The sequence below is a fragment of the Triticum urartu genome, unplaced genomic scaffold (assembly GCF_003073215.2).
Source record: "Triticum urartu cultivar G1812 unplaced genomic scaffold, Tu2.1 TuUngrouped_contig_4866, whole genome shotgun sequence".
Taxonomy (NCBI): Eukaryota; Viridiplantae; Streptophyta; class Magnoliopsida; order Poales; family Poaceae; genus Triticum; species Triticum urartu.
The window spans coordinates 1-15,583 of record NW_024115491.1 but is presented as its reverse complement, the minus strand read 5'-3'; the positions used below and the strand labels follow the sequence as shown (position 1 = coordinate 15,583).

The 15,583-nt window shown below is 45.5% G+C and overlaps 1 protein-coding gene across 2 annotated transcripts; it reads right to left on the bottom strand.

Moving 5' to 3' along the window:
• Positions 1 to 5,330: 5,330 nt before the first annotated feature.
• LOC125528424 (NAC domain-containing protein 30-like) lies at positions 5,331 to 8,148 on the bottom strand. Of its 2 annotated transcripts, none has more exons than XM_048692908.1 (4): positions 8,000 to 8,148; positions 6,479 to 6,701; positions 6,060 to 6,370; positions 5,331 to 5,953 (listed from the first exon to the last, which is right to left on the bottom strand). In XM_048692908.1, exons 2-4 carry the CDS (start codon positions 6,657 to 6,659, stop codon positions 5,603 to 5,605), a joined length of 843 nt encoding a protein of 280 aa, XP_048548865.1. In that variant the 5' UTR covers positions 6,660 to 6,701; positions 8,000 to 8,148; the 3' UTR covers positions 5,331 to 5,602. The 2 variants fall into 2 exon arrangements, with proteins under 2 accessions (XP_048548865.1, XP_048548864.1); XM_048692907.1 differs by lacking the exon at positions 8,000 to 8,148 and adding an exon at positions 6,802 to 6,975.
• Positions 8,149 to 15,583: the final 7,435 nt, after the last annotated feature.

The window sequence follows — 15,583 nt, the reverse complement described above, 5'->3', positions numbered from 1 at the left end:
ATATCACATATACCTTTCGTTTTGTCGGCCTTCTTGTCCGCTAAGTATTTGGGGCAGTTCCGCTTCCATTGACCACTTCCCTTGCAATAAAAACACTCAGTCTCGGGCTTGGGTCCATTCTTTGGCTTCTTCCTGGCAGCTTGCTTACCGGGCGCGGCAACTCCCTTGACGTCCTTCTTGAAGTTCTTCTTACCCTTGCCTTTCTTGAACTTAGTGGTTTTATTCACCGTCAACACTTGATGTTCCTTTTTGACTTCTACCTCTGCTGATTTCAGCATTGCAAATACTTCAGGAATGGTCTTTTCCATCCCCTGCATATTGAAGTTCATCACAAAGCTCTTGTAGCTTGGTGGAAGCGACTGAAGGATTCTGTCAATGACTGCGTCATCCGGGATAGGCTATGGTTATACTTTTTTTTACCATCACAAGTCCGTACAAAGCTTATTTTCCTTTACAATAAAAGATCATACATATTTATGATCAATTTTTATTGCTTTTTGCATCAAAGAAAACTTAATTGAAAGATCTTATTCAATCCATAGTTAGATATGGTCGACTCTCATGGCAAGAAATTGGGTTCAAGGGTTTTTGGATGCGCAAGTAGTATCTCTACTTACTATGAATTTCGCCTACCAAAAGGGTATGAGCAAGCACTACATGTTAGAGAATCCATGACAACATAACTTCTATGTGAATATAAGCAAGCATAACCCATTAAGTTGTCTTCCTTGTCCAACATAATCTATTTGATCAAGCATAGAATATTTGATGAGGGCTCACAATCATAATTGATGTCCAAGATAGTATATTTATACGTGAATCCTCTCTTCCTTTATTTGTTTCTCATGAATTGCATCAGTGACCAATGCTACGTTTGTTAACTTCCAACAAAATTTATCAGTTATACTTCTTTTATGTGAAGTCATTACTCCCCATGGGATTATCATATGATCTTTTTATTCTTCTCATTGCTAAGATTGAAATAAGAAAGCATCACAACTTAAACTACTCTTTCTTATATAACTCTCACACTCGATTACATAGATAGATCATGAAACAAGCACTCGAAACTAAATCATACTAAAACTTTATTCTTCTAAATCTTGAAATAACCAAGGATCGAACTATGATAGGTAATGATGATAAAAGTGATGGTGATACAATATCGGGAAACCTCGCCCAATCTTGGAACAAGCCAAGGGTGGTGCCCATACGCGTGTACTCAAGTTTCTCTCTTTGATAATGCTGTGATGAGGGCTCACAATCAAATAACCAAGGCTTGTTCTCCATGATATTACCAAGATCTCCTTTAAATTCTGAATTTCTCGGAGCACTTGCTGAATCATCTCAGCATCCTTTGGACTTCAGTCATAATGTGCTTATTCTCTGGCCCACAAGCATTCTTTCCTGCATCACTTTCACTTGGACGGGAGATGTCCCAATTGGGAGGTATGTGCAACGTCCAGGTGTAATATACTCTCTGAATACCCTAAGCCTTATGATCCTAATTATTTGATTGTGAAATTCTTTTATGGAGACTTTATCAGAAAAGTAAGCAGGCGTTGGATATTGCCTCCCTAGGATCCTTTATGGGTACTAATATTTCCCAATGTTTTACCTTTTGAGGAGGATGAATCATCGTCGCCTGAAAGAACCTCCTAGGTCCTCTTCCCACCTTGGCCTCACCGGACAACTCCTGCTATGCATCGGCACTGGCTCCAGACCCTGAGCTTTGTTGACTTCCAACAGGGAGTTCTGGGACATTGTCTCGAATGACTAGGCCATTTGAGGCTTTGGTCTCCCTCGTATCGTTTGTCTTCTTGGGCTTGGCCGGGACCACATAGGGGTGCACCGTCAACAACTTCACCAGCTTGACACTCACATGCCCCCCAAGCTGAGGAGCCGGTGACCTGCCAGATTTCGTGAAGGTGTGCGAATCCGGAATGTGATGACCAGAATTTGATCAGTTGGCCAAGGTTGACGAAATGGAAAAATGAAAAACTGACCCTGGTGGCTCAGTGCGCTTCATTGTAGCCGATGTCATCCCCCTTCGCTAGTAAGGGCTGCTGGCTCTTGGTCTTGAAGAGGAGGGCATGCATGCCGCCGATGTCCTTCCCCCTTTGGAAACCTCGGATGACCAAGGTGCCGCTTGGGACAGATTTCCAAAGGGGGGAAGCTGAAGCTTGGAGGGGTTAAACACCGTGATGCAGCATGGCATGTACCACATCAGTAAGAGTGACACCCTCGCTAATTCAAAATTTCACCTGAGCTCGGAGAGCCTCAACCTTTTCCTCTTCCCCAAGTGAGGTCCTTGGAAGTCCAGGAATTTAGCCGCTCCAGGGGCGCGACCGAGAAACTAAGGACTCCTTCCCGGTTTTCTGATGACACATAGGACATATAGAATTGTTCCTCTTGCCACAACTTGACAGTCTCGGTGAACTTCCTGGCCGGGTAGCTATTTGACCCCATGGATATTGCTGACCATGGACCCTCCGCACTCCATGAGTTGGCCCTCGTTGGTCTGCGGTTTGGTGTAGAACAACTAGAGCCAAAGCCCAAAGTAGGGCTCGATGCAGACGAAGGCCTCACAAAAGATGATTTTGGAGATGATGTGGAGGATGGAATTGGGTGCAAGATGATGAAACTGCGTGCCATGGAAATACAGGAGACCTCGATGGAATGGATGGATAGGGAATCCCAGACCATCGATAAGATGTGGGATGAAGACAATGCGTTCATTCTCCCGGGGCTCGGGAACACACGTGGTAGAATGGGTTGCCCCTCCGGAAGAGTGGGGAATTGCACCGCATGTAGTCAGGTGACAGAAGACCGGAGCACATGTAGCTCGGCGATGTCTCCGACGATAATGATGAAAGGAAGCCACATACCCCTCTTGCTCACCACTTTCTCGACCTCGACAACTGCCTCCTAATTTCTGGTGGCAGCATTCGGCTCACCCTTGGAGGCAAGAATGGATCGAAAGGTTTGGCTAGGCTCTGTCCTCCGGGAGCTGGAGCTTGGGCATGACGAGAGCAAGACCGAGAGGAATGGCGTGAAAATGGATTGATTTCACCGTGTACCTTTTATAAGTCGGCAAAAACAACGAAGGGGCGTGCCAGCAATTTCGCAAGTTCCCAATGTGATGTGGCTTACGTCGCGAATCAAGGGGATTGCTGATGATTGATGTCGCTTGAAGCTACGTCGGTATTTCCCCAAAGAGGAAGGGATGATGCAGCACGGCGGCGGTAGGTATTTCCCTCGGATGTGAAACCAAGGTTATCGAACCAGTAGGAGAACCAAGCAACACAACGTAAACAACACCTGCACACAAATAACAACTTCTCGCATCCTGACGTGTTAAAGGGTTGTCAATCCCTTCCGGGGTACGGCGCCTCAAGATAGGCAAACGGACATGAGGTAAATTTCTAGTAGATTGATAGATCGAATGCCAAATAAATAAATAAGAATAAATTGCAGCAAAGTATTTTTGAGTTTTTGGTTTAATAGATCTAAAAATAAATGCAAGAAAAAGTAGTTCACAAAGGCAAATATATGAGAAGAAAGACCCGGGGCCATAGGTTTCACTAGTCGCTTCTCTCGAGAAAAATAGCAAACGGCGGGTAAACAAATTACTGTTGGGCAATTGACAGAACTTCAAATAATTATGACAATATCCATGCAATGATCATTATATAGGCATCACGCCCAAGATTAGTAGACCGACTCCTGCCTGCATCTACTATTACTCCACACATCGACCGCTATCCAGCATGCATCTAGTGTATTAAGTTCATGAAGAAACGGAGTAATGCAATAAGAACGATGACATGATGTAGATAAGATCTATCTACGTAGAGATAGACCCATCGTTTTATCCTTAGTAGCAACGATACATACGTGTCTTTTCCCTTTCTGTCACTGGGATCAAGCACCGTAAGATCGAACCCACTACAAAGCACCTCTTCTCATTGCAATATAAATAGATCAAGTTGGCCAAACAAAACCCAAATATCGGAGAAGAAATATGAGGCTATAAACAATCATGCATATAAGATATCAAAGAAACTCAAATAACTTTCATGGATAGAAAAAGATAGATCTAATCATAAACTCAAAGTTCATTGATCCCAACAAACACACCGCAAAAGAGTTACATCATCATATGGATCTCCAAGAGACAATTGTATTGAGAATCAAGATAGAGAGATGAAGCCATCTGGCTACTAACTACGGACCCGAAGGTCTACAAAGAACTACTCACGCATCATCGGAGAGGCACCAATGGAGGTGGTGAACCCCATCCGAGATGGCGTCTAGATTGGATCTGGTGGTTCTGGACTCTGCGGCGGATGGATGAATATTTCGTCGATGCCTCTAGGGTTTCTGGTGGGTTGTGCCCCCCTCGGGGCACCCCCAGGCGCAGCCAGGGCCCGTTGTGTTCCTTCTGGCCCATAAAAATTCTCTGTAAAGTTTCGGGGCATTTGGACTCCGTCTGATATTGATTTTCTGCGATTTAAAAAACATGGAAAAACAATAACTGGCACTTGGCACTATGTCAATAGGTTAGTACCCAAAAATGATATAAATTGACTATGAAATAATTATAAAACATCCAAGATTGATAATATAACAGCATGGAACAATTAAAAATTATAGATACGTTGGGGATGTATCAATGATGCCCCTGAAAATCCATGGCACTATCTCTTCATTGACAAGACGTGCCAATAGCAACGGCCTCGAGCTGTGTTAACACGGCATAATGACTATTGAAGGGACCTTTCAGATCTGCAGTACGTTGTGGCGTTTCGGGCGGTCAAAGTTGTCGGAACATGACAAAACCGGAGCCTCCATCCTAGCATGGGAAGACCTCGCCGTTATCAGGGCGCTGTACTTTGTACCCCACTCATCAATAAAGCACAAGCAGAACGTAGTGTTTTACCTCTTCGAGAGGGCCCAGACCATGGTAAACATCAATTCTCCTCTGTGTCCTGTTACCATCATGCCAATGCTACCAGCTCGGGGCCCCCTACCGAAATCTGCCGGATTTGACTCCATCACCATGGTGCCGTAGTTTGGTTCTGCTCGTATGCATATGCGGCGGTAGTCACCGACTTTAATTTAATGTATCTCCTTAGTGCTTGATTTAAATCACATGCTCTTACACCATGTATTGATCACTTTCGGCTAAAAAATTTCAGCCACCACTGTTCCCTTGATTCTATTTCTATGCTTTTGGTTGATTTTTTAGCTTCTCTTTTCTTTCGGTTATATATTTGTTTCCGTTTTCTTTTGTGTCTTCATTCAAAAATATTCATGAATGCGAAAAATGTTCGGGGATGTTACACCTAGGTTCCTTTATATTTACATGACCAACAAATGAAGGGGTCAGAAGCAAATGTACGTGACACGATGGAAGACCGCGCTAGTGGAAGCTCACATGCACCATGGCTGACGGACACCAATGGTTCATTTGCTACAACTTGCGCTGATGTACTTCTAGTGAACGTGGAAGACCAAGGGCCTCTCGTTCCACCTCACGGGGGAAGCTGAAGCTGCGAAGCGGCGCGGCACTAGCTGCTGAGTCGTCGAGCAGCAACGTTCACAGCAAGCTGTCCAGAAAGTTCCAGTCGATGCCGGTTGCGGCCTGTCCCTGCTGGACGACGTCATAGCCAGCGTCGCCGCAACCAGCAACGGCGGTGGTTGTCGGCGGGCTCTCGATGAGCTGCGGGATGTTGCTGAAGATGCTCTGCTTGCTATCCAGTGGGTCATAGGAGGAGTGCTGGGCACCCTGGCCGGGGAAGCCGAAGCCGCCGCCTTGGTCGTGCAGCAAGGACCGCGCGTCGTAGTAGTCACCAAGACCTGGAGCCGCGGAGTATGCGGGGAAGATGTAGGATGGCCTCTGGTTTGGGGTCGGCTTCTGGAACGCCCGGCACACCACCCAACCTTCCTCCTGATTCATCACAATGATCATAATCATCAACGCTAAATTCTCAACAAGAAATGGAACAAGAAGGAAAAGAAGCGGTGGAGATGGAGGATAAAGAGGAATTGCATACCTGTGTGGGCGCGTGCTCGCTTGTCTGGAGGCGGTACTCATGGATGATCCAGTCGGTTTTCCTACCGTTGGGTGCCCGCCCCCTGTAGAAGACGAGCGTCTTCCTCATGCCGATCACGCCACGGCTCCGCGACGACATCACCGGCTTGTCCCTGCCGGTGGCCTTCCAGAACCCGGCCGCTGTGGCGCGGTTGGTGCGCGTGCCGCTGGGGTACTTGCGGTCCTTGAAGCTGAAGAAGTACCACCCCGACGACGACTGGTCCTGCTGATCCGGCTGTCCTCCGCCTCCACCCCTGCCGCCGCCGCACCTCTCTGCGCCATCGACAATTGAAGCAACACCACTGTTAATTTAGTAACTTAAATCGATAGAACGCCATGCATATACAAATTCCAAGATCAGCTGCCAAAATTTGTTCGTACCTTGGAGGTCCCATGGCTCTATCCGGTAGAGATCCACCTCCGGGATGATGTCGAGGTCGATCTTCTGGGCGGCCACCTTCTGGGCCAAGTAGTACCCCACCAGCTCCTCCTCCGTTGGGTGGAACCTGAACCCCGGCGGAACGCACGACACCTCCTGATGCTGGTGGACCATTGCTAGCATCTATTTTCCTGGTACGTGGCTGGCAGCTAGCTCTCTTGTGAACTGAAATGAAGCACATAACATTTTCAACTTTTTACTACTGAGTACTGACAGAACCTAACTGTGTGAAGAGAGGAGAAACAATGGCGCGTGTGAACCATACAAGAAGAAGATCTTCATAGATAGCTAGAGATGTCGAGAAGCATCATGGCTGTTTGGTGCACTCGTGCAATATTGCAATGGGAGGTGGTGACCTCAGACACTTGACAGCAGAGCGGAGCACATGTATGTATGCGCACGCTCATATGAACTGCTATTTATATTGTAATCTAGCTCCAGCAGCCTATGTAGCCCACACCAAATCTGTATATCTATCTACTATAAGTGCAACACAATCATGTCCTGGATCTATTTTCTGAGGACAAAGTACACTTGTAATCTATGCTGATTGTAAGCACTTGGTCTGTAATCTACCTAGCTTGCAATGTAGAGTGGGAATGGAAGACGATAGAAGAGAAAGGGGGATGAAAAGGATCTCTAGTGCATGCTGCCTATAGCAGCTGTGAGAGTGAAGCTTTCAGGCGCATGAATGCACAGGCCAGCATGTTTCTTTGAGTGCACTTCATGATTAGTCCTCTCTCTCTCTCTCTCTCTCTCTCTCTGCAGTGTGGTACCAGTACGACCACATCTCTATTTCTGCCCCGGCTACTGGTACTGGACACATACCAACACTAGAGGTAGAGAGAGAAGATCAGGTATCTGGTCAATTTTGTGGTGGACTAGAGGACTGAACTGCAGGTATATGTGTATGTACAGCCTTGCACCTGTTGCACGGACGGATTTCAGGCTCACCTCAACATGTACCAGCTTGGAATATGGTTTCGAACGTACATCAATTGATCGATCGAGCAAGAATATGGCTGCGGAGACGAATTTTAGCCTCAATTGAAACTGAATACTACGTACGTAGCGTACTATGATAGTACCGGCAGGATTATGGTGGTCACCTTTGCATTCAAGTGGATATTGTCCCCTTCTCTTCCGGTATAGACGTATAGTAACATATACTAGAGCTATCTAGCCATACATGGAAGTGCTCCTTCTGCAAACTAATACTATAAGATAGTTCAGATCACTAAAGTTATGATTTAAACGATCTTATATTAGTTTACAGAGGGAGTACATACTAGCTAGCTGGTGGTACCACACTGCACTAAAAGTAGCGGGCTCATCGATCAGCCACAGCTCATGACTAGGTAGCATGTCAGAACTTGCAGGATGCCATCGACCAAACAAATTTATTGACAAACAATGCATATGTATACAAATAGAACCATATCAATCACAGGGTGGGGACTCACCAAACCGAGGAGAAGATTAAAAAGAAGAGGTAATTAAGCAGCTGAGAAACGAGGTAGCTTGGAAGTTGTTTTTGTGATTGCAGTAGTTAGGGAGAGAATGAGATGAGGCGCTAGATCAATTGTGATTTGTGATTGCAGTAGTAGTGGTAAGAATGAGGTTGGTGACTTGGGAAGCTTGATTGGGGACCTATTTATATAACCCGGAAAGCATACGATTGGGACCTTGATTGGGACTCGATTTTTGCACTGACGGTGACCGGGCTAATCGATCTCTTGTGTACAAGTGAAAAGCCCTGGATTGCGCATGGGGATGGCTACTGGCTAGCTAGAGAAGGCAGATGGGTGGTGGTGGTAGTCGATTTGGTCGGCTAAGAAGAAGAAGGAGGACTAATTAGCAACCACCACCCCCACTCACAAATGCTACATGGAGTAGCATATTTCGGTTGTGTGTCGCTCTGCATCAGTCCCTCTCAGCTACTGATCAACTAGTTAGCTTTACCGCCGCCATTATATTGGTGTGCACGACTGACTTGCTATGTTCCCTGCTTGCAACACACGTTAGCCTAGGCCTAGGGCAAGTTCATGCCGGTCTGGATAGAGATATAATCAGGAATTGAGGATATACACATATCGATTGATTCCTTGTAGCAATTGTAGACACTTTCTGGTGGGCCCGACATGGGCAAGCGAATCATCCTCGGGAAGTGTTCCGCCAATCATCGCACCTCCATATTCCTGGTCTACTCGTATGCAGCACTAGCTAGTGTATGTATTTTAGATCAAGTAATATGCACGGTACTCCTTCCGGTCCTTTTTAGTTTGCATATAAGATTTGACCGAAGTCAAAATATCTTTACTTTGACCAAACTTATAGAAAAGAGTATCAACATTCACAATACCAAATCAATATTTTTAAAATCATTATGAAATGTAGTTCCATAGTATATATAGTTGGTATTGTGAGTGTTTATATTTCTTAATATAAATTTGGTCAAACTTGGTTGAGTTTGACTTGACAGAAATCTAATACGCGAAGTAAAAAGGACTGGAGGGAGTACTTACACACAGGACGGAGATGGAGTGGTCGCTGTCTGGCTTGGTGAATGGTGCGCCTTCTACTCAATCTGGCTGATAGGATTTTCACTTGGCAAGATTTCACACATGATGACATGCGCATGCCTAGCGCCCATTTCGATCTATTGATGAGGAAATGTCGCTGCATGCTTCGTATCTTATGCATACATTAGATGGATACATACAATATATGTCGCAAATTACGTACTCCCATCCAGTGACTTTAAAAGTTCCAGCCTATCAGATTAGTTAATCTCACAGCCGCCATCCATTCATAACTTATCCGATAGTAGTAGTGGATGGGAACCGCCCATTAAAAAAAATAGTGCGCTATTTCTGCACTAATAGCATGCTATAGCATAGGGGACAACACACGCTAATTTGGCAATGTAGCTCGATATGGTGCTATTCGTGAAATAGCATGCGAAAATGATACACTTGCGGACAATTTTTATGGAAAACTGGCTACGCACTGATGTGGCAGAATGAGAGGGGCAAGGTGGGATGCAGTTCAGGCAAAGTGAAAATTTGAGCGCCAATCAGCTGGCTCCCCCTCCGCGCGTAGGTATTTTCCGTGGGCTGGCCGTCCGTAAGTGTACCATCGTTGAATAGCATGCCATATGGCGCTAAAACGGTTTTTTTCCAGTTCATCCGCCAAAAGACCCGAGTCTTACCTAGCCCAAATAGGCAAAATAGGTAATCCTCCACCCACCAAGCGGTTCCGGTCCCCAACTTTTCACTTCTCCATTCTTCAACCGACTAAGCGCTTCCAATCCGTCCCTAGCTCTCCACTTCTCCATTCTTCACCCAACCGACCTAGCTCAAATAAGTAAACCACCAGACAAAGAATAATAATGGATGAATAAATTAAAATCAATTTTGCACTTTGTCAGGCAACTGAAGTCACAATTTCAGTCGTTCCATTTTTCACACAGTTCTGGGACTAAAGACGGAAGCGCTGCCGTGAGCGCAGACAGGCATGGGAACACCATGAGGCCCCGACAGGAATGACCCGAAGTTGGGGACATTGCGACAATGGCGCCCTAGCTGTAAGGGACTCAAAGGTTGACTGTGCGGGTGCAAAGGCGGGGGGTGGGGGTGGGGGGTTTAGAGCGACTGTCTGGAGTGGTGGCAAGGCATGTGTCGGGGAGTCACGGCAACAGATGGTGGCAGCTGACGGCCTAGCCGGTGGTGGATCATCCAATGGAAGAAGAATCCGGTGGAATGAAGAAACACAACGGCTGTTGGATTTGAATCGGACATGAATTTTTTGTCCATGCACCTAACCAATTGGCGGTATCAATTACACTTGTGGGAAAAGGCGGCAACAAAATAAAGTAATTGCTTAGGTCAGATGGTTATTTAGACTGCTCACAGTGGGGAGTAACATAGAGTAGTAACTTGCCGATGTTACTAGTCTATATTACTACCTTCATAGTGGGTAGTAACATATAAGTGATATCATGAAAGAATTCATTTATTAGGCTATAGACTCATTATACATTGAAATGTGTGATGTTACAGTAACTAGCTAAGTTACTACAAATCCCTCTCTCCTCATTAATTAGCTGCCACATAAGCAATCTTGTATTGAAATGTGTGATGTTATTAGTTAAGTTACTCCCATTGTGACTAGTCTTAGCGCTAATAGAAACCCAACAGTGGCAGACAAGGGTGCAACGTACGTATCACAGCAAGCTAGTAGATACATATACAACTTGTAGCTGTGTGTATATTTCTCCACTGTGTAGCTTGCATCCTACGTTACGGCTGGATTAGGCTGGGCGGGTAGAATATACATATCATAGTTAACGCGGTTATAGTACACTACGCTGTACATGCTGATGGATGCAAGTTGTGAGACGTACACAAAACTGAAAAGTTGTGCTGCGCCGTAATGGCAATGCTAATCAGTGATCAAGTACTAGCTGGCTAGTAGTTGCATGTTGATGTATATCAACGATAAGTTGGTCCCAGAATAAATCTCCCGAAAAAAATAGATAGATTATTGGTCCCTGATTATATATATTCCAGTGAGCGGCAATCGTAAGATAGATGTTAATATAATTCAGCAGATCAACACTCTATTCGCAGACTCATAACTCAGGTGTGTCCGTAGAGAGCAACACTGTATTCGCTAGGTACGGATCGGTGTCATGTGCACGTATACGTACACACGAATTACGTACGCAGACAGTAGCTACATGGACAGTGTCACTCAGAAGATAAATGTTCGTTGAATAGAGTGTACGTACGGGCTGTAGCTCTCTACGCATCTCCAGATCAGTGTGTACGTAGACGTACTACAAGTTGAAGTAGACCGAGAAAAAGATTCAGAAAAGCTTCGAGCCAAGCCCAGCGCAGGATGGTGGTATAGGAGGTGGACACGTTGCTAGCCTCTGTATCGATCGTGGGTCGTGGTCCGAGCTATGAATGCCGCAGCGATCTCGTGTATCAATGTGACAGTTGCTGGTCGATCTCGACTCACGACTACTCCCACCTTTTATAAGACTCGATTTAAAAATCATTTCAATCAAGATAGATGGTGAGTGATGGATTAAATTTCGTACTTTGCAAAGTTTCTAATTATTACGCTTGTTTTACTCAAATGGTTATGTTTACTGATGCATTAATTGCAACGCTTGCATGCGTAACCATTAAATAACCAAGAACTTTCAACATGCATTGGTGATTTTTCTTTTGATTCATTCATGCGGTGATTTAATGCGCCTCAAAATCTAAACATGTGATGATAAATAGTACTCCCTCTATCTATGTGCATAAATCATCTTAGGTTGTACATCGTTACCTAGGCGAACGGAAAAACGAGATGACTTAATGTTTATTTGCTAATTAATAGCATTGCATGTAATGAACTGATCACTACATGTCATGTTTGATAGTCTCAAGTCATTAAAAGCATGTACGTCCCACATCTCTTATTGGTGGATTACTTTATTTATGTCAAGAAAAAGAAACGAAATGAGAGTTAATGTACCACGCCTAAGTGTTTTGGAATTATTTGATTTTCGTAAATTGACTTATATGCCTAGATGGAGGGAGTACAACTAATAAAACGAAAATGCAAATTTTTAAGATGAGCTGTATAAACTGAGTATATTTGTGGAGCCATTGATGAAGCCCTTCTCCAGCCCAAGGCTTCAAACTGCCATAAGAGTGAGTGAGAATGCGGATCCATAGAGACGGGTTGGGTTTCGTAAGTACTACGTCCGTCTCAAAATATTCAAAATATATGCTTTTGTACTTGAGTGGCAGGTAGTAGTACATACCATGAACCAGACAGGATACTAATGTCTTTTCTTCCATTCTTTCCAATCTATACTCCTACATTATACATAAATGTCCACGTGTTTATTTGAAAAATCATATCCAGTAATTTTAATTAAATAATAATGAATTTTGTGCGAAAAAGATTTAGATCTATTGCAAAAATTCATCCGAAGTACAGAACATCTCAAACATATTAAAACATATATCGAGGCCCTTAGACCACCAAACGATCACTACCGCCATCAGAATGAGTCGCCGACACGCCGCTCCCACCGCTTCTCTACCGGAACCGGCTTGAACTTCTTGATGACAGTTGGGAAGTTTTCATGCATGTACCTCTAAGAACCAGCGCCTTGGAGATACAATCTTCATTGTTTAACCACTAAATAGATCTGAAGTACCTGACACTAACTCACACACATGTGACAAGAAACTCTAACCTCGGCGCCCCAAGGGGACATCATAAATATACATCGGAGTTCCCTCGACTCCATCCGGAGAGACGAACTCGACGAGGATCAGAGCCTGGAAGACAATTCGAACAAGAAGAAGCATTGCCATCTGACCTAGCACTGCAACTGCGAGGCTGTAAACTCTAGCCAAAACTATTTGCCGGAGCAGAGGTACCGGGATTCCCCTCCTCGCTTTCGCCCGCCGGAGCCTCAGACAGAGAGGAGGCGCATCCACGTGCTCTTCGGTGAAGCCAAGATGGGAGAGTTCACCCTAGCCGCCGACGGGAAGGAGAGAAAAACGTTCTGGGCTAGTTTAGTTTATAATGACGATTATTTTGAGCTAGAGATAAGTCACACATGAGGTGTTGGTCCTAAAAAATACCCGCAAAAAAAGTGTTGATCCTAAAAAAATACTCATCACAAGCTATTCCATTGTTAGCATACAATAAAATAATGTAACTTTGTAAAAAAAACTGTAAGTTTTAGTAAATAACATGCCATAAACAAGTATATTTAAAATGATAGCTTGCATGTGTGTTGTTGCATTATTTGGTTCTCACATTATTCTGAAACGTACAGACTATGTTTTTTCTGTTAAACCTAGGCATGGGTACCCCAGGCCTAGTGTCTGGGATGGGCACATGCCCCATTTTTAGGGAGAGCGCCCAGACAAACCCGGACGAGTGATATTTGTGATTATTTTTTCAGAGAAAAGTAGGTATAATGATTCTTAATGTAACACCGGGAATGATCTGTATACTATTTCAAATACAAATTAGGGTTTTATCTAGGCAGGTCGGGAGGTATCGCACATACGGAGATCCGATTTGCATTCCTTGGCAACAGCTTATTCATTTCATTGATGAATGATGTTGCATGCGAGATGAAACCTATGTGATCCTTGAACGACAACTGATATGCTTTATTGATATCTACCTTATTCTAAATTTGCATGCTCCAGATTAACAACGTAGAAACATCGGATGGGAAAGCGTCGTATGCACACTGTTCATGTCATTGATGCCTTCTCTCCCGGTTTCTAAGATAATGATGGAGGCTAATTGATTGATGGAGGCTAAGAGCATCTCCAACAGGCGCGCGGTAGCACGACACGCTAAAAAATTGGCAGCGCCGAAATAGAGTTTAGCACGTGTAGAAGCGTGGTTGCTTTTCCAGGCGCTGTAAAATTTAGCGCGCCGTTTTAGAGCTTCACCAGGCACGGTAAAAGCCAGCGCATGCACCCAGCCGGCGCTTGGAAAAAATATAAAAGAACACATACGGAGACATTCATAGTTCAAATTCATAGCATAGTTCAATCCCCAAACCACAAGCAACTACATGTGATGCTAAATAAAAATAGATAATACGATGCTAGGCTACTCCTCGTCCTCCTCAGTAGTGTAGTACGACGATGTAAACGTGTCGAGCCACCGAGGATCATCATCGTCCCAGGTCGACGTTGGGTTGTCCATATGGGCTTCCGTAGTTCCTTCTGCGCACGCTGTCTGCCTGACGCAAGGCTCGCTCTGCCCTCCTCTGCGCTCAGAACTCATTCTCGGTGGCAATATCCTGCAGGAAGCGCTTGCACCACACCGCCATGGCGTGCTCGTCCGCCTCGGTGATGAGGAGGCAGCGCTCCCGCTTCCGATGGAGGCGGTGGTCCTCGTAGCTGATTAGTCGCGGGGGAGGCGCGAGATCCTATGCCGACTGGTGCGTCCGCACGTCAGAGAAATTCATCTGTGGCCGAGGCCATCCGAGGTGCCACGCTGCCACGTCGTACGCGCGGGCGGCCTCGTGGGTGGTGTCGAATGTTTCGAGCTCGAGTCATGTATCGCCGGAGCAGATCTCCGCGTAATACACGCCGGAGGGGTGGAGGCGGACGCCGCGGTAGCCCAAGCTACTCCGGGGGCGTGGCGTAGGGATGGCAGTTTTGCCCATGGGTATGGGTACCCACGGATAGCCTACCCAAAAGTAGTGTGATGGGCTAGACTTCGAGAGATTTTCTACCTATGGATAATGGATATCCATACCCACAAAATGTATGGGTAGGGCATGGGTATGAAATTACGCCCATGGGTAACCCAATGGATACCCACGAAAGTTAATAAATGAAAATAACGCCTACGACACGTGGGGTCAACAACCAACTCCTATGGCCAAACCCTAAATCGTGTATTCCCTAGGCCCATAGGCACTTGCTCGCCAGTCCTCCTACATCCTGTGTGTCTCCTCGAAATGATGAAATCTTAACTTGTCTTCACCAGACTCTATATCTTGATCTAGTGATCGCCGATTCCCACCACTGCCTCTCACTACATCGGGTTTCCACTAACCGTTGCTCATACTCGGTTGATTCTTCAAAGAGGCCACCCACGGAAGGAGGACGTGTCAATGCTATATTGCTTGCCCATCATCACTTGAATTTTAGGCTCATTTATCTACTTTTTAAAATTTTAAATGCTATACATTGTACCCATTGGATACTCATTTGGGTATAGGATACGCAATGGGCATGGGCATGGGTATCAATTTATGCCCATAGGTATTCAAGTGGGTGTGTATAGAAGGTTTATGTGGGTATGGGTTTGGGCACAAGGCGCTTGTACCCACCCGTACCCTACCCATTGCCATCCACGGCCCGTGGCGGCATGGTGGGGCGCTGGAACCGACGGGCGGAGAAGGCGTGGCGGCGGCGGCGGCGGGGCGCTTGAAGAGGCGGAGGGAGAAGGTGCGGCAGCGGCGGAGCGCTGGATAAGACGGGGGAAAA